Genomic DNA, 19,226 nt, shown 5'->3' with positions numbered 1-19,226 from the left:
AAAAAAAAAAAAAAAAAAAAAAAAAACCTAGTAGATACATTAAAAAAGAAAATAGATAAAGCAATCCAAGTAACAATGTATTAGGTGTTTATTGCATATACAAACACCTAAGTAAAATATATGAAAATGACAAATACCAAAGACTCCCTCTCAAAAAAAAAAAATAAATCTAATAGATACATTAAAAAAGAAAATAGATAAAGCAATCCAAGTAACAATCTATTAGGTGTTTATTGCATATATAAACACCTAGGTAAAATATATGAAAATAATGACAAATAGGAAAGAGGAAACAGGAATATACTACTATAATGTCTTTTCACTACACATGAAATGGCAAATTATTTGATAATGGATTCAAATTATCTTAAAATGTATACTTCAGCCGGGCGCGTTGGCTCACGCCTGTAATCCCAGCACTTTGGGAGGCCGAGACGGGTGGATCACGAGGTCAGGAGATTGAGACCATCCTGGCTAACACGGTGAAACCCCATCTCTACTAAAATACAAAATTAGCCGGGCGCAGTGGCAGGTGCCTGTAATCCCAGCTACACGGGAGGCTGAGGCAGGAGAATGGTGTGAACCCGGAAGGCGGAGCTTGCAGTGAGTGGAGATCGCGCCACTGCACTCCAGCCTGGGTGACAGAGCAAGACTCCATCTCAAAAAAAAAAGTATATTTCAAATCCTAGAAATAATACTAAAAGGGAAAATTTTAAAGTATAAATAAGACAATGGAAGAGAAAAAATAAAAACATAAAAAGTGCTCAATTTAAATGAGGAAAGGCAGCTGGGTGCAGTGGCTCACACCTATAATCCCAGCACTTTGGGAGGCCAGGGCAGGTAAATCACTTGAGGTCAGGAGTTTGAAACCAGCCTGGCCAACATGGTGAAACCCCATCTCTAGTAAAAAAACAAAAATTAGCTGGGCATGGTGGTGTGTGCCTATAGCCCCAGCTACTCAGGAGGCTGAGGCAGGAGAATTGCTTGAACCCAGGAGGCAGAGGTTGCAGTGAGCTAAGATTGCACCACTGTACTCCAGCCTGGGCCATACAGCAAGACTCTGTCTCAAATAAATAAATTAAACATCATAGATTATAAATTTGATGAAAAAGCAAGACCCAACTATATGCTATCTATAAGAAACCCACTTTAAATATAAAGACTTAGACCAAAAGGGCCGGGCACGGTGGCTCATGCCTGTAATCCCAGCACTTTGCGAGGCCGAGGCGGGCGGGTCACGAGGTCAGGAGATCAAGACCATCCTGACTAACACAGTGAAACCCCGTCTCTACTAAAAATACAAAAAAATTAGCCAGGCGTGGTGGCAGGCGCCTGTAGTCCCAACTACTCAGGAGGCTGAGGCAGGAGAATGGCGTGAACTCAGGAGGTGGAGCTCGCAGCAAGGGAGACAGCGCCACTGCACTCCAGCCTGGGCGACAGAGCGAGACTCTGTCTGAAAAAAAAAAAAAAAGACTTAGACCGAAAATAAAGAGATGGAGAAGGATACATCATACAAATAGCAATCAAAGGAAAGCTGGAGAACCTGTATTCATTTCAGACAAAACAGACTTCAGAACAAGAGAGATTATCAGAAATAAAAGTGGAGATTACGTAATGATAAAGAGGTCAATTCTCCAAGGAGGTATAATAATCCTAAATGTATATGCACCCAACAACAGAGTTTCAGATACGTGAGGCAAAAACTGATAGAATTAATAAAAATAAATAAATAAATCTACAATTAGAGATTTCAGTACTCCCCTCTTAGTCATTGAGAGAACAAATAGGCAGAAACTCAGGCCATGGATGACCTGAATAGCACTATCAGTCAACTTGATCAGAGTGACACATACAGAACACTTCATCCAACAAAAGCAGAATACAGATTTTTCTCATGTGGGTAGCACACAAACAAAGCATTATCAGAGTAACACTGCAAGGGCTCTAAAAACTAAATTGTCAGTGGAACCACAGCCCATAAAAGTGAGCCTGGATCTGTATGCTAAGCCTAAACAGGGTAAATGCCAGCTAAAAAATACTTAAATAGGATCCTGAATCTCCTAACATAATATCCAAAATCTTCAACGTACAATATGGAATCACTTATCAAGAACCACAAAATCACAAGCTGAATGAGAAAAGACAATCAGTAGACGCCAACAACAAGAAAACTCAGATGTTAGAATTGTCTGGAAAGGAGTTTAAAGCAGCCATCATAAAATGCTCTAAAAAGAAATTAAAATACTCCTGGGAGAAAAAAAAATCTTAGCTAAGAAACAAGGTATAAAAAAAACCAAACGAAAATTATAAAAATAAAAATAAAAAAGCAATAACTGAAATAAAACACCTCACTGAATGGATTTAACAGTAGGTTAGAGATGACAGAAGGAGACTCAGTGAATATGAAGACAGATCAACAGAATTTCCCCAATGTGAACAGCAAAGAGAATAGATATATTATCTATAAGAAATATATTATACGTATCTCCTGAGGGACCAAAATAAAAGATCTAGCATTTGTGTCATCAAAGTCATAGGGGCAGAGAAAAAAAGAGTATAGGGCTGAAAACTATTCAAAGAATTAATAGATGAAAAATTCCCAAGTTTTGGTGAAAGGCATAAGCCTACAGATTGAAGCAGCAAAACAAAACCCAAATAGAATAAACTCAAAGAAATATGAGTAGACAAAATATAATCAAGTTTCTAAAGACAAAAAAGTTTTGAAAGCAGCTGTACTGAGATTGCCTATAAGGGAACAATTACTTGAATGGCAGTGGATTTCTCATTTCATAGAGGCCAGAAGAAGAAAATGAATAGCATATTTCAAATGCTGGAAAAAAATAATTGTCAACCCTGAATTCCATAGCCAGCGAAAATACCTTTCAGGAATGCAGGGGAAATCAAGACATTCTTGGACAAAGGAAAACAGAATTTGTGTCCAGCAGACCCACCCTTAAAGACTACAAGAAGTTCTTCACGCTAAAGAAAGCTTGAAACTTTAGGAAGTTTAATAGGAATTAAACGGGGAAAAATAGGGTAAATATAGTATCTTTCTCCTCATGAGAATAGAATATAGGCAAAAAAACTGAAACTCGACAAATCTCCTATGTTATATAAAAATTTTTAAATGGATTATGAATATAAATGTTAAACCATAAAGTTATAAAATTCCTAAAAAAGAAAACATAGGTCTGACTGTAGTGTATGGTAAGTATGGGGAACTGGCAAGCAATGAGGCTACAAAGCAACCTTAAACTCTAATGCAGGCCGGAACTGGCAAGCAATGAGGCTACAAAGCAACATTAAATTCTAATATAGGCGGGAGGCAGTGATTCACACCTGCAATCTTAGCACTTTGGGAGGTCGAGGTGGGAGATCAGTTGAGACCAGGAGTTCAAGACCAGCCTGGCCAAAATGGCGAAGCCCCATCTCTACTAAAAATACAAAAAATTAGCCAGGCATGGTGGTATGTGCCTATAATCCCAGCTACTCGGGAGGCTGAGGCAGGAGAATCGCCTGAACTTGGGAGGCGGAGGTTGCAGTGAGCCGAGATCACGCCACTGCACTCAGGCCACTGTACTCCAGCCTGGGCTACAGAGCAGGCTGTTTATTTTTGTCTCAAAAAACAAAACAGGGCCGGGCGCGGTGGCTCACGACTGTAATCACCGCACTTTGGGAGGTCGAGGCAGGCGGATCACGAGGTCAGGAGATAGAGACCATCCTGGCTAACATGGTGAAACCCAGTCTCTACTAAAAATACAAAAAATTAGCCAGGCGAGGTGGCGGGCGCCTGTAGTCACAGCTACTCGGGAGGCTGAGGCAGGAGAATGGCGTGAGCCTGGGAGGCGGAGCTTGCAGTGAGCTGAGATCCGGCCACTGCACTCCAGCCTGGGCGACAAAGCGAGACTCTGTCTCAAAAAAAAAAAAAAAAAAGAAAGAAAAAAAGAAAAGCCAGATAGCAAATATTTTAGGCTATTGTTCAATGACTTGGATGCAATGACTCAACTTTGCCACTGCAGTGCAAAGGTAGCCAAAGACAACCAAAGACAACATGTAAATAGATGGGTATGACAGTGTCCAATGAAATTATTTGCAGTAACAGGCATTCAGCCTGCTAGCCATAGTTTGCCAAACCCTGCTCTACTTAGTGTATTTTTCATCAGTAATATAGGTTAGAAATTGTGAAATTACTTAGTGTGTTTTCTAAGATTGAGGAAATTCGAAAATATATTGTGGATAACAGCCAAGTTTTTCACTGTCTTAAAAGAGAGCACAAATACGCAATGAAAAGACATTTATATGCATGTATATATACACATACATAATAAAATATCAACAAAATTTGAAAGTACACAGAGGAATTATTTGTACTATTTAAAGCTTTTTCTTCTGAAATAATTTCAGACTTACAGAAAAGTTTAAGAGAATTTAAAAATAGCTTACTGCTGTATATTTTCCTGGACACTACTAAGTGGTTTCTGTATATTTTCACACTTTTCCTCCAAAGCACAGAATCTCTCTGTCCAAAGATTGATTAACTGGCAAAGTTCCTGTAAGAAAAGTATGGGAAGTGAGGAGACTTAAAATTATGACACTTGAACATTTTTTATGACTGATAACAAAACAAGAAGTATAAGTCCATAGGTGTTTAATTATATAAATCTTGACAAGAGAGCTTTAACCTCTACCTTTACTTCCACAGAGAAAGCAGGGAAGTGATATTAAAATGTAGGATTTTTTGTTGATTTGTTTGCGAGACGGAGTCTTGCTCTGCCACCCAGGCTGGAGTCGTGGCGGATCTCAGCTCACTGCAAGCTCCGGCCACACCGGGTATTACGCCATTCTCTCTGCCGCCCTCTCGCGAGTAGCTGGACTACAGGCGTCCGCCTCGTCGCCCGGCGGCGGTGCGCTCTAGTTGCTTTATTTTTAGTAGAGGAGTCAGAGACCAGGGTTTACCGTATTAGCCAGGAGGTCTCTGATCTCGTTGACCTAGTGATGCCGCCCGTCTCGGCCTTCCCAAAGTGCTGGATTACAGGCTTGAGCCGCCACGCGCCCTGGCCTTTTTTTTTTTTTGAGACGGAGTCTCGCTCTGTTGCCCAAGCTGGAGTACAGTGACCGGATCTCAGCTCACTGCAAGCTCCGCCTCCCGGGTTCACGCCATTCTCCTGCCACAGCCTCCCGAGGAGCTGGGACTACAGGCGCCCGCCACCTCGCCCCGCTAGTTTTTTGTATTTTTTTTAGTAGAGACGGGGTTTCACCGTGTTAGCCAGGATGGTCTCGATCTCCTGACCTTGTGATCCGCCCGCCTCAGCCTCCCAAAGTGCTGGGATTACAGGCTTCAGCCACCGCGCCTGGCCAGGATTTTTTGTTTTTAAGAGACAGGGTCTCACTCTTGTCCAAGCTGTAGTGCAGTGGCACAATCATGGCTCACTGCAGCTTCAACCTCCTGGGCTCAAGGGATCCTCCGTCCTCAGCCCCCAAGTAGTTGGGGCTACAGGCATGAGTCACCATGCCTGGCTAATTTAAACAATTTTTTTTTTTTTTTTTTTGTAGAGACGTGGTCTCACTATGTTGACCAGACTGGTCTTAAACTCCTAGCCTCAAGTGATCACCCTGCCTCAGTCTCTCAAAGTGCTGAGATTACAGATGTGAGCCATCACATCCAGCCAGGATTTTTAAAAAAGTAAATAATTAGCAAACTTTACTATTTTAGCTCTAAGTAACAAATTACTTTCAGTGTACCTCAAAACTACTCAAACAACCCCATATATCACATTATGTTTAAGACCAACTTTGACAGATATATATAGTAGCTTTTTAACTGATAACACTACTAGAAGGGAAAATTAATGTGATATACTAATGGGTCAAGCAATCCAAAAATATTATCAATTACTGGAGCTAAAAAATTTTACAGAACCTAGTTGGATCATATTAACAAAATGTAAATAGTCTTATCTTTGCTCATATTTTACATTTTTGAAAACAAGCTCTTGTAGGCATATAACATGCTACATTGCAAAATGAAGAAGCCATCCTAATGACAAAGGAAGAGCTGAAAATACATCTAACATTCTTATTCACTGTTCAGTCTGCTGGTTGGCCAGTATCTCTGAATAACACATCAGTTGACAATACATATCTAACATTCTGATTATGAATAAAGTCTGTCAGTATTTTTACTAGTCTCAAAGGTATTATCAGATTAATAATTTGAATGTTAATGCAGGTATTATCATATTTATCCATATGTAAATGTGTTCAAAGTTTTACACAATTATTTTAATAGTGCTCATTTCAAGTTCTGAACTTGCTTCCTTAAAGCCAGGGAAGCCAAACTATTCATGCTAAGATACTTTTCAGATCAGATTTTTTTTGTTTTGTTTTTTTAAACAACTGCCTAACAATTTTAAGCATTTCAAGACAGTAAATTTATAAAAGCCTTAGATCAGCCTTAGAATATACACCTAAAAAGTTCTCAACAGGTTTAAGGGAAATAACCTATGCAGATGTATGAGAAAATGCTGCAATTTTAAGTTGCCAGAAACACACAGAAGAGACCCTCAAACATGGATGCTTTTCAGGTAATACAATCACTCCCACCTTCTGTAAGATGATCTACATACTATTAGATGCTCACAAGGTCTCAGTTTCCTCATTAAATCTGACTAGTAATAGAATTTATATCTATATTGATGGGAGGAATAAATACAAAGTTAATTGCTCAATAAATGTTAACTATTATAAGAGTTCAGTCATATCATAATAAGCTTATTTAATAAAACTTTAGACAGTCATTATTAAAGTCTTAAGAATACCAGAAGCTGTTTTTCATATATCTGATATTTATAGATTATGGTTTGAAGGCTTGGTTTTGGTTTAAAGCCTCATATAATGAGGAACAGTTTACAGGGAAGATAAATCATGAATCACATTTATAATCAATAAGAATTATAAATTGTATCAATTTACTATGTTTTAAATGTCTATCAATGAGATAGAAATAAGAGAAAAGTAGGACTTGGTTTATGAAAGACAACTATCCATGCCATCCTAGAAAGAAGCAACTTAGCAGGTTTTAATGTAGATACATGTTCACTTTAAATGTTATAACCATTCTTCTCTAAAGGTATGTTTCTCCAGATTCATCTTTCATCTCGATGTGAGAAAAGGACTGTTTTGTCATATTGTGGTTCTGCATGGGGTTCTAGATGTAGTAAAACTTCAAATATTAAGAGAAGTATTCTCAATTGCTTTACAATAATTACTGTTATAAGCAACAGTGGCTATGGTATTTTCAGGTTTCAGGTTTTACAGTATTCAGATTGTATAACATAGATTAATTATCAAGTTATATCAAATCATCCTAAAACTCTCTTTCTATACTCCCCAAGTCAGCTAAACAACATACCTGGGAATGGGTCTGCTTTATGGTCTTCAGGTCTTCAGTTAGGTTTCCACATTGCTTCTGTGACTCAACCAAGGAAGAAATGGTATTTTCTTGTAGTTCGTGTAGATTGTTACACAGTATACTGAGAAAGCCATCTAGTTCCTTTTTTTGATCTTCTATCTTTGAAGAAACAAAAATGAGTTTCCTTCTTAAACAACACATCAATTTTGAGATATTAAGAACATAGCATTTGTTACCTTATCAGCCACTGTCAATGAAGTCTTGAAAATATGCTTCAGTTGACTATTGATTTTCAGTATAGACACCACAGTTGGGGATAAAATCGTTTCCAGTGAAGTTAGAAGATCAGTCTTGAGTACATTCTGGTTTTAAAAATAAACAAATAGGTCTTCAAAAAGAATATTTCCACTTCTATAAACCTTTCTAAATGATATCTTAAATACTTTGGTAACTAAATATTCACATTAAAACTCTCAATTTCCATTCTCCATTTTCTTTTCTTTTTTTTTTTTTGTTTGAGACAGAGTCTCATTCTGTTGCCCAGGTTGGAGTACCACGGCAAGATCTCAGCTCACTGCAACCTCTGCCTCCTGGGTTCAAGCGATTATCCTGCCTCAGCCTCCCGAGTAGCTGGGATTACAGGCACCTGCTACCATGCCTAGCTAATTTTTGTATTTCAGTAAAGACAGGGTTTCACTGTGTTGGCCAGGCTGATCTCGAACTCCTGACCTCAGGTGATCCACCCACCTCGGCCTCCCAAAGTGCTGGGATGAGCTACCGCACGAGCCAGAACAATTTCTTAATAGTTTAATGAAATTGAAGTCAGAAGAATTCAAAAGAGAGGAAAATGACAGTCAATTAATAAGATTTCAGCACTCCAAAGAAAATAAATTTTTAAAAACCTACAGGTATACTTTAAGAAAATAAATTTCAAACAAGTTTAGGTTACCAGTCAAAAAGGCTGAGACCAAGTAGTCACCAAGATTAGCCCTTGGGCTGGAAGTATTTAACTCTGAAGATCTGAGATGACTTATATCCTATTGTATCAGAAGAACTTGTGAAACATGTTGTTCTTGTCAAGAAATGGGAAAAATTAAGAATGTAGTATAGATTGGAAATATTTATAAAAAGAAAAAAAATCCTGATCTAAGCTCCTTTTGGTAGGATAGGGCTGAGGAAGTATAACAGAAATACATTAGTAAATACTTACAGGCCTACTGGCATTCTTTTGGAAAGAAGAGCTAGCATATCAATTTCAACTAATTTTGTGAGAGCAACATTCCTCTCTTCTTTTAATTCAAGCAAAAATCGTAACTTGGTAAGTAGAAATCTATCAGTTCAGGCATAGCTTATTTTATTGTGCTTCACCCTACTATGCATCACAGATACCAAATTTTTACAAATTGAAGGTTTGTGGCAACCCTACCTTGAGCAAGTCTATCAGTGACTTTTTTCAAATATCATGTGCTCATTTTCTGTCTCTGCATCACATTTTGGTAACTGCTGTAGTACTTCAAACTTTTTCATTACACATTGTGATCAATGATCTTTGATGTTACTATAATAATTGTCTTGGGGTACCGTAAACTGTACCCCTATAAGACAGCAAACGTAATTGATAAACGTTGTTTGTGTTTTGATTGTCCCACCAGGGGTCTGCTGGAATTACAGGCGTGAGCCACTGTGCCTGGTCAACATAACCTTTATATGCCCTGGGAAACCAAAAAATTCATGACTTGCTTTACTGTAATATTCACTTTATTGCAGTAGTCTGGAAGCAAACCTGCAACATCTCTGAAGTATGCCTGTATATATAGAGACCACCATTTAATGAATGAATCAATATTTGAAAAGTTAGTACTGACAGGGTATCTTTTAACACTGTCAAATTTGGGTGGTTGAGAAAACCTATCAAATAATGTCATCTAAGCAATGAATTGAGGCAGAGGGTCAGCTAACATTTGTAGTATTTACTTGGAAAATGTTTAATAAATATTGTTAAACTGAAAAAGGGAGGCAAAGACCCTGCACAAAGAAAACAAATTATATGGCTAAGAACTTCCTAGACCAACCATACAATTTTAAAATAAAGACTATATATAAATCAAGTATGAAGGAGGTGATATGAAGTGCAATTAGATGAGTGACTTCCATAGAACTGTGGAGAAAAAGATATACAGTTATGGCCCAGAAGAGCATAGCCACACAGATCTAACCCTAAGAATTGTTATGTGTTCCCAGAATTCTAAAAGATACTTTTCTTGCACTATTATTACTATCATATATTACTGTAGCTTTAAAATTAACTACCCAATATCCCCTTCTGGTTGGGTCCAGGACCCCTGAGGAAAGAGTGACTTACCAATTTCTGGGCCAACTAACAAGTCCCTTGCTATCATGTGGTGCTAAACTTGCCCTTTAGTCATTAGAAGCCTCACTAATAACTCCTACTCCTAATGTTACAAGACATGAGTGAAAAAGGTTTCAAAAGTTAGTTCCATACATTTGAAAATAATCTTTCTGGGAGAGAATAAACAGTGGAGAGATCTGTCTTTAAAAATATAGACATACTCTCGGCTGGGCACGGTGACTCACGCCTATAATCCCAGCACTTTGAGAGGCTGAGGTGGGTGGATTGCTTGAGGTTAGGAGTTCGAGACCAGCCTGACCAACATGGTAAAACCCCATCTCTACTAAAAAAAATGCAAAAAGTAGCCAGGCATGGTGGCACATGCCTATAATCCCATCTACTCGGGAGGCTGAGGCAAGAGAATCGCTTGAACCCAAGAGGCAGAGGTTGCAGTGAACCGAGAAAAGGAGAGGCTAAAAAAAAAAAAATACATAAAAATAAAGAAAAGGAGACGCTGGCTGGGCACGGTGGCTCACGCCTGTAATCCCAGCACTTTGGGAGGCTGAGGCGGGCGGATCACGAGGTCAGGAGATCAAGATCATCCTGGCTAACACAGTGAAACCCCGTCTCCACTAAAAATACAAAAAATTAGCCAGGCGTGGTGGCGGGCGCCTGTAGTCCCAGCTACTCGCGAGGCTGAGGAAGGAGAATGGCATGAACCTGGAAGGCGGAGCTTGCAGTGAGCCAAGATGGTGCCACTGCACTCCTGGGCGACAGAGCGAGACTCCATCTCAAAAAAAAAAAAAGAAAAAAAAATATATATATATGTACTCTCACAGTGACGCGTCTGTGTCTAGCAAAGCTTAAGATGAAAGAATAGCAGTTAACATTGTTTATGAAGATTTATCAAATGTAACCCTTCAAAATATTTTATCAAATACTTATCAAATGTGACCCTTCAAAAATATTTTAAAGGAGGTACTAACAATCAGTTCCTGTAGTACAGTTTTACTTTCTGCTGCTAATGATTGTTCTTTTAGTATCATATTAAAAATCTGAGAAACATGAGTAGACACATTTTCTGGAATAGATGTGAGAGATCCAAGTGCTACTGTAGTAATGGTATCTAATGCAGAGACACTGGAAGACAGCAGATTACCTATAACAAACAAACAGAAAAAAAACAGAAAGATGTAAACTTTGACATAAATATATTTGATATAAACATATATATATACATATATATTAAATACAGTTCAAACCATTTCAAAGAAGTTGTGAAAAGTATACCCTTGTAGAATTTGTAATAACGAGCTTAAAAGAACTGGCTCACTACATAAGCAAGGAAATATTTAAATATACATTACATATTTTCCATAGTGCTCTGTAAGCCCTTAACATATTTGTAAGTGTATCAGACCCATAACTGTAATTCATAGTGCACAAAGAATTAGAATATTCTACAATTAATCTCTGACTAAAAATAATATACAGAATTATGGTAAGTTTACAGAAGAAAAGAAAAACTGGAAATCAATACCAAAATGTATTGATTGTGCTTGGCTTAATGAGACTAGAGTCTAGATGATTTTTTAAATTTTATATTTCTGGATGTCCAAATTTTCCATAATGAAGATAGTATTTCACACTAAATAAACATGCTTTTTTCTAAAGGGACATAACAGAATAGTTAAAAACAATGAGACACAAACATATTCTGACAATATAGCAAACCATCAAGTTATACATGCCCCACCCCAAATAAAAGTTGCAGAATGTTTATGCACAGAAAATTTCTAGAAAAAGGCCCAAGAAATTTAACAATAACACCTATGGTGAATGACCCAGGGACAGGAGCCAGAGTCAGGGAAAAAGAGGACTTCTACTTCTAACGTTTATATACTTAGTTACTTAATAAATGTAACATTTTATAGAAAACAGAAGGGAGGGTGGGGAGGGAAAAAGATTTGTTTTAATTCAGAGACAGTAAAGCATTAATCTTCAGCCTGAACAAATAGTTTGTGCATGGCAGAGAGTATTGGTGACACTGTCATCTATGTTTCACAAAATTGAATTATCAGTTTTGAAATCAACATCACACTTAACACATCAAGACTAGAACAGAACAGCCTGAACTTACCAAATAAGGTCTTATGTACTTCTAGCATGGCCTTTTGTTTTGAGCTACCATCCTTAATTAATTCTTCCATATTATTAAACAGACTATTCAGGTTTTTGCCAAAAATATCCTGAGCTTCTGCATTGTGTTGGTCAACTGCCTTCTTACGATCCAGTTTGGAATGGAGATCAGATACATCTTTTGTAGTTTCTTCAACTGTGTTAAGCAGCTGTATTTTTAAAAATAAGTGTTAGACAAAATGGATATGATGAAAAAAATCTAATGAAAGTATCTACATAAGGATTTATCTTGATAAGAACTAGTAAATTTTCCAGCCTGACCAACATGGTGAAATCCCGTCTCTACTAAAAATACAAAAATTAGCCGGGCGTGGTGGTACACACTTGTAGTTCCAGCTACTCAGGAGGCTGAGGCAAGAAGAATTGCTTGAACGTGTGAGGTGGAGGTTGCAGTGAGCCAAGATTGTGCCACTGTCACTCCAGGCCAGGAGACAGACAGAGAGACAAAGCAAGAGTCTGTCTCAAAAAAAAAAAGTACAACTAATAAAAAATTGAATACCTTCAACATCTTTCATCATTAGAACATACTAAATTTCTTTCTTTTTTTTTGAGACAGAGTCTTGCTCTGTTACCCAGGCTGGAGTGCAATGGCATGATCTCAGCTCACTGCAACCTCTGACTCCTGGGTTCAAGCAATTCTCTTGCCTCAGCCTCCCGAGTAGATGGGATTATAAGCATGTGCCACCATGCCTGGCTAATTTTTGTATTTTTTTTAGTAGAGATGGGGTTTTACCATGTTGGTCAGGCTGGTCTTGAACTCCTAACCTCAAGTAATCCACCCACCTCAGCCTCCCAAAGTGCTGGGATTACAGGTGTGAGGTGAGACACTGTGCCCGGCCAGAACATATTCAATTCTTAATGACTAATTAGGTTCAATCATCCCCACAAAGAAAAAGCATCACAACATCACATTCTAAATGTCTACAAAATATATTATAAAGTTATGTTCTATTTTCTTTTTTCTTTTTTTTTTTTTGAGACAGAGTTTTGCTCTTGTTGCCCAAGCTGGAGTGCAATGGTGCGATCACGCCCAGCTAATTTTATATCTTTAGTAGAGATGAGTTTCTCCATGTTGGTCAGGCTGGTCTCGAACACCTGACCTCAGGTCATCCGCCCACCTCGGCCTCCCAAAGTGCTGGGATTACAGGCGTGAGCCACCACGCCTGGCTAAGTTATGTTCTATTTTCCAAACTCCAGGAGCAGGAGTAGTTTTTTCATAACTCAACATCTCCACTAAGAAAAATATGGATGAAATAGTAAAATAATATTTTTTAAATGGACAGAAATACCATTTTGGGTGAATAAACAGAATATCATAATTAATGCTTAAGCACAGACATTATTTCTATCCATTCTCTATTTAATATGAGTATAAATCAATACAAGGGACAAACCTTGCTGGCAGCATCATGAAGTTTCTCCTCAGTACTTTCCAAAGCTGATGTGATATATTCTTCTTTAACAAGTTGTAATTTAGTTTCTTGCAAATGTTTCTGAGTGGTTTCAAGTTCTTGTGTTTTATTTTGCAGGTCAGATTTACACTGGTCAAGTTCATTTTTATTATCCATAAACAACTCTGTAACCTAAATATAACGTAGAATTTAAAAAATGCTGATCTGGTTGGTAGGGTATCTGGCTAGTTCATAAGATGAGAAAAATGAAACAAATTATTTCCATGCAAAAGCTGTAACAAATTACCCAGTAGATTAACACAAATATGTCATCTGGTTTCTTTCTGCAATCTTACTCAACACTTTGAGATTAAACAATAGGTTTGGGGTAGTACTATTAATTCTTCAGGTTCCTTCAACATTGCCAATGGATTTGAATATAACAGTGTTAATGTGGCCTGGCAAGGTGATTCACGCCTGTAATTCCAGCACTTTGGGAAGCCAAGGCAGGAGGATCACTTGAGCCCCAGAGTTTGAGATCAGCCTGGGCAACATAGCGAGACTCCATCTCTACAAAAAAATAAAATAATTAGCCAGGTATGGTGGTGCATGCCTGAAGTCCAGCTACTCAGGAGGCTGAGGCAAGAGAGTTGCTTGAGACCAAAAGTTTAAGGCTGCAGTAAGATATAATTACGCCACTGCATTGTAGCCTGGGCATCAGAGCAAGACCCTGTCTCTAAAAATAATTAAAAATGGCCAGGCATGGTGGCTCACGCCTGTAATCCCGGCACTTTGGAAGGCCAAGGCGGGTGGATCACGAGGTCAGGAGATTGAGACCATCCTGGTTAACACCGTGAAACCCCGTCTCTACTAAAAATACAAAAAATTAGCCGGTCGCAGTGGTGGGTGCCTGTAGTCCCGGCTAGTCAGGAGGCTGAGGCAGGAGAATGGTGTGAACCCGGAAGGCGGAGCTTGCAGTGAGCTGAGATCACGCCACACTCCAGCCTGGGGTGACACAGTGAGACTCTGTCTCAAAAATAATAATAATAATTATTATTATTATTAATAAATAAAGGTATTAATATGAGAGTGGCCCTGAAAGGTCAGGCCTCTTGCCTACCCTAGTTATATTACTTTTCTTTAATATCCAGTCTCTCCCAATATCTGTATTCCTTCATCTAATAAACATGTTAACAAAAATGCTTCAGCATTCACTATCAAACAATTCAGTTAATTTTTTGTAATGTTTCATTAATATAAGCTGTCAGCTTTTTTGATTTGATTGATGATAGTAAAAAATCATGATATAACTTACTTTCAGTATAAGGGTCAGCAAAATAAAATCTTTCTTTTTTTTTTTTTATAAAATCTTAAGGAGCTGGGTGCGGTGGCTCATGCCTGTAATCTGAGCATTTTGGGAGGCCAAGACGGGTCGATCATGAGGTCAGGAGTTCAAGACCAGCCTGGCCAGCATGGTGAAACCCTGTCCCTATTAAAAATACAAAAAAATTAGCCGGGCATGGTGGCACACGCCTGTAATCCCAGCTACTTGGGAGGCTGAGGCAGGAGAATCGCTTGACCCCAGGCGGCGAAGGTTACAGTGAGCCGAGATCACACCACTGTACTCCAGCCTGGGTGACAGAGCAAGACTCCATCTAAAATATATATAGAGAGAGAGACACAAGGAAAAAATATTAGGTCTTTCACATTCTAACATTTTCTTTCAATATTTGCTTTTCACATAACAGTAAATATCATTTTAAATGCTTACCCTATTCAGCTCCTCCTCAACAGCACCAATTTTTTCAATCAATTCTACAATCTGCTCTTCTTGAACAGTTAATTTTCCACTCATGACTCTAAAATAAAGTTTAATATGAGTTTAACAGTTAATATTTTTTCTAACTCCTATGAAATGTATTCCAACACAATTGTGACAGCTACACAAACTCATTTCCAACATTTATCACCATCACTTGATACCCAAGTGTCACCTGATACTCAAGTGTCACCTGATACCTAAGTGTCAATAAGCAATAAATACAAATTACAAAGAACAAATTCTATTCCTTGCCTTTGTTTTATAAATGAAATATTTTTCCCTTGCCCTAAATTCTGAAACTAAGAATCCCTACCTATGAAGGGAAAAGTATGTGTGTACCAAATTTGAGAAGCTAGAAAGCTAACAGAGGACTGACTGTAACACAAAGTAGAGAGAAAAGGTAATACAACCTAAGTGTCTATAATCAGGCATACAGAATATAAATATGCCCCACAGAATGTTGGAAAAATGTGGGACTAGGCCGGGCGCAGTGGCTCACGCCTGTAATCCCAGCACTTTGGGAGGCCGAGGCGGGCGGATCATGAGGTCGGGAGATCGAAACCATCCTGGCTAACACGGTGAAACCCTGTCTCTACTAAAAATACAAAAAATTAGCCAGGCGTGGTGGCAGGCGCTGTAGTCCAAGCTACTCGGGAGGCTGAGGCAGGAGAATGGCATGAACCTGGGAGGCGGAGCTTACAGTGAGCTGAGATCATGCCACTGCACTCCAGCCTCGGCAACAGTGAGACTCCGTCTCAAAAAAAAAAAAAAAAAAAAGGTAAGAAAAGAAAAAGAAAAATGTGGGACTTGAAGGCATCAGGTATCTCAGAAGGAAGGGGTAAGATTAGGGGTTAAAAACTGAGACTTAAAGTATGTATACAGAGCAATTATACCCCCTGCTGCTGCAACATGCACACATACCAGCACAAACACCACCCTCACACCACCACATAACCCTCATCAGAACAAAGGATTACTCTCTAGAGCAGAGTTTCTCAGCCTCAGCACTAGTGGATCAAATAATTCTTCATTGTGGGGATGTCCTGTACATTTTAGGATGTTCAGTACCATCCAAGTCATGACAATAAAAAATGTCTGTGGACCCTGCCAAATGTCCTCTGGGGGACAAAATCACCCACCACCACCACTCCCCAAACACCACTTCCGTTGAGAGCCACTAGTCTACAGGAATTGCAGCAGAATTTCCAGGTTCACTTTCAGTAGACACCATGGATTGTAGAAGGTTTAGGAACTAGAAATGAGCATTTAGGTGTAAATCTACATACTAAAATGATGGGATCCTCAGCTTCCTATACCCATTCTAATCAAAAAATATCAGCAGCTAGAAAAATCTCCAAGCAAACTGGATAAGTCTTCTCAGGAAAGACTGAGGCCTTGTCCAAAAGAAAAAAAATCCAACAAAGAATGATATCTGATGGAAGCCCAGACTTAAGACTGATATCATCACTTTTTCATCTGTAGTGAACTCACAGGTCCATAATCCTCACCCATGTACAAAGCTTCTAGTCCATCTTAATTGCCAGCCAAAAGTCATTAGACATTTGAAGAAAATAAATACAAATGACAGATATCACAACAGGGAAAAAAAGATCCCAAAGGAAAGAAAAACAGAAAAGAAAACGTTAATAACACTAATAATGTTCCTGAGATAAGGAACAGATCTGTAAAATAAGAGGATGCTATAGTTTTCAAAAGGAGGGACAAAGATAGCAGAAAAGAGTTTTCAGAAACTAACAATTTGACAGCAAAATGAAATTCAACAAAATATTAGAAGATGAAGTCAAAGTCAAAAGAAGTCATAAAAAGTAAAATAGAACAATGCTTTTCTCAAGCACAAAGCTCACAGGTCTTCCAAATCCACTTTAATGGGTCTCTGATTTCCTGAGTATTAGTAAGTTTCAGAAGTGAATGCCTGTATTTGCTCGTCTAATTCTTTGATAACAACCAACAATTTTATATTTCACATTATGCTTAAATGACAAAGATTCTTCCCGTGAATACAAATTCCCTTAACATATTAGCTAAAGATATTGTTAATTAAAGGAAAAGCTAGAAAAGAGCTGTAAGAGAAGAGTTAATTCTAAGTCTTTTGGTCAAATATATTAGCTTTTTATTAGAAATGGATCTTCTACGGCTGGGCGCCGTGGCTCACACCTATAATCCCAGCACTTTGGGAGGCTGAGGCGAGAGGATCATGAGGTCAGCAAATCAAGACCATCCTGGCTAACATGGTGAAACCCCATCGCTACCAAAAATACAAAAACAAAATTAGCAGGGCATGGTGGCGGGTGCCTGTAGTCCCAGCTACTCAGGAGGCTGAGGCAAGAGAATGGCGTGAACCCGGGAGGTGAAGCTTGCAGTGAGCCAAGATCGTGCCACTGCACTCCAGCCTGGGTGACAGAGCGAGACTCTGTCTCAAAAATAAAAAATAAAATAAAATAAAATAAATAGAAATGGATCTTTTATGCAAAACGGGATTATTTGAAGTGCTTTTCTTAGAGTGAATGCCAAAGGGTAAGACAATATTGTTATTGTATGGAAGAGATGATTTTGACATGGTTTTAAAACGTCTATTAAGCTTGGCTTAAATAAAACATTATCCTGTTTTAAATGTTGGCTATAGTTTTTGTGATTCTTCTCTGACTGACACTGTACTAACTCCAAAAGCTTTTTCAGACAAAACTATCTCAGATTATGCCTCATGTCTATTAGAGAACAAACACCTAGGATTTTACAAAGGTTTTAGTTTTAGGTTTTACATTTAAGTTTTTAATCCATCTTGAGTTGATTTCTGTATACGGGCATTAAGGAAGGGGTCCAGTTTCAATCTTCTGCATATGGCTAGCCAGTTAGCCCAGCACCATTTATTGAACAGGTAGTTTTATCACCATTGCATGTTCTGTCGAAGATCAGATGGCTGTAGGTGTGTGGCTTTATTTCTGGGCTCTCTATTCGGTTCCACTGGTCTATGTGTCTGTTTTTGTGCCAGTACCGTGATGTTGTGGTTACTGTAGCCCTGTAGTAGTCAGGTAATGCGATCCCTCCAGCTTTGTTCTTTTTGCCTAGGATTGTTTTGGCTATTTGTGCTCTTTTCCACTTCCATGTGAATTTTGCAATAGTTTCTTCCAATTCTGTGAAGAACGTAATTGGTAGTTTGAGAGGAACAGCATTCAGTCTGTAAATTGCTTTTGGTGGTACGGCCATTTTAACAATATTGAATCTTCTTATCCATGAGCATGGAATGTTTTTCCATTTGTTTGTGTCAACTCTGATTTCTTTCAGCAGTGTTTTATAATTCTTACCGTAGAGATCTTTCACCTCTCTGGTTAGTTGTATTCCTAGGTATTTTACTGTTTTTGTGGCTATTGTGAATGGGATTGCGTTCCTATTTGGCACTCAGCTTGGACATTATTAGTATATAGGAATGCTACTGATTTTTGTACAACGATTGTGTATCCAGAAACTCTGCTTAAATTGTTTATCAGATCTAGGAGCTTATGGACAGAGACTATGAAGTTTTCTAGGTACAAAATCATATAGGCCCGGCTGGGCACGGTGGCTAACACCTGTAATCCCAGCAGTTTGGGAAGTGGAGGTGGACAGATCACTTGAGATCAGGAGTTCAAGACCAGCCTGGTCGACATGGTGAAATCCCATCTCTACTAAAAATACAAAAATTAGCCACGCGTAGTGGCGGGCACCTGTAATCCCAGCTACTTAGGAGGCTGAGGCAGGAGAATTGCTTGAATGTGGGAGGCAGAGGATGCAGTGAGCCAAGATCATGCCACTGCACTCCAGCCTGGGCAAGAGAGCAAGACTTCATCTCAAAAAAGAAAAAGGTGGTATAGGCCCTGACAAAGATTTTCATGATGAAGATGCTAACAGCAATTGCAACAAACCCGAAATTAACAAATGGGAGGTAATTAAACTAAAGAGCTTCGGCCGGGCGCGGTGGCTCAAGCCTGTAATCCCAGCACTTTGGGAGGCCGAGACGGGTGGATCACGAGGTCAGGAGATCGAGACCATCCTGGC

The 19,226-nt window shown here is 38.7% G+C and overlaps 1 protein-coding gene across 2 annotated transcripts in view; it reads right to left on the bottom strand.

Moving 5' to 3' along the window:
• KIF11 (kinesin family member 11) overlaps positions 1 to 19,226 on the bottom strand; it is a 70,406-nt gene that overhangs the window by 16,071 nt on the left and 35,109 nt on the right. For both annotated transcript variants that reach the window (XM_017876750.1, XM_017876751.1), the window contains 7 exons: positions 15,123 to 15,210; positions 13,355 to 13,543; positions 11,902 to 12,109; positions 10,748 to 10,920; positions 7,648 to 7,773; positions 7,412 to 7,570; positions 4,444 to 4,550 (listed from right to left, as the gene is read on the bottom strand). In XM_017876750.1, coding sequence (XP_017732239.1) covers positions 4,444 to 4,550; positions 7,412 to 7,570; positions 7,648 to 7,773; positions 10,748 to 10,920; positions 11,902 to 12,109; positions 13,355 to 13,543; positions 15,123 to 15,210 — 1,050 coding nt within the window. The remainder of the gene's footprint in view (positions 1 to 4,443; positions 4,551 to 7,411; positions 7,571 to 7,647; positions 7,774 to 10,747; positions 10,921 to 11,901; positions 12,110 to 13,354; positions 13,544 to 15,122; positions 15,211 to 19,226) is intronic.

Source organism: Rhinopithecus bieti, unplaced genomic scaffold, assembly GCF_001698545.2.
Source record: "Rhinopithecus bieti isolate Rb0 unplaced genomic scaffold, ASM169854v2 scaffold_9383, whole genome shotgun sequence".
NCBI lineage: Eukaryota > Metazoa > Chordata > Mammalia > Primates > Cercopithecidae > Rhinopithecus > Rhinopithecus bieti.
The sequence above is the reverse complement of the archived record's forward strand: the minus strand, read 5'-3'. Positions and strand labels throughout refer to the sequence as shown.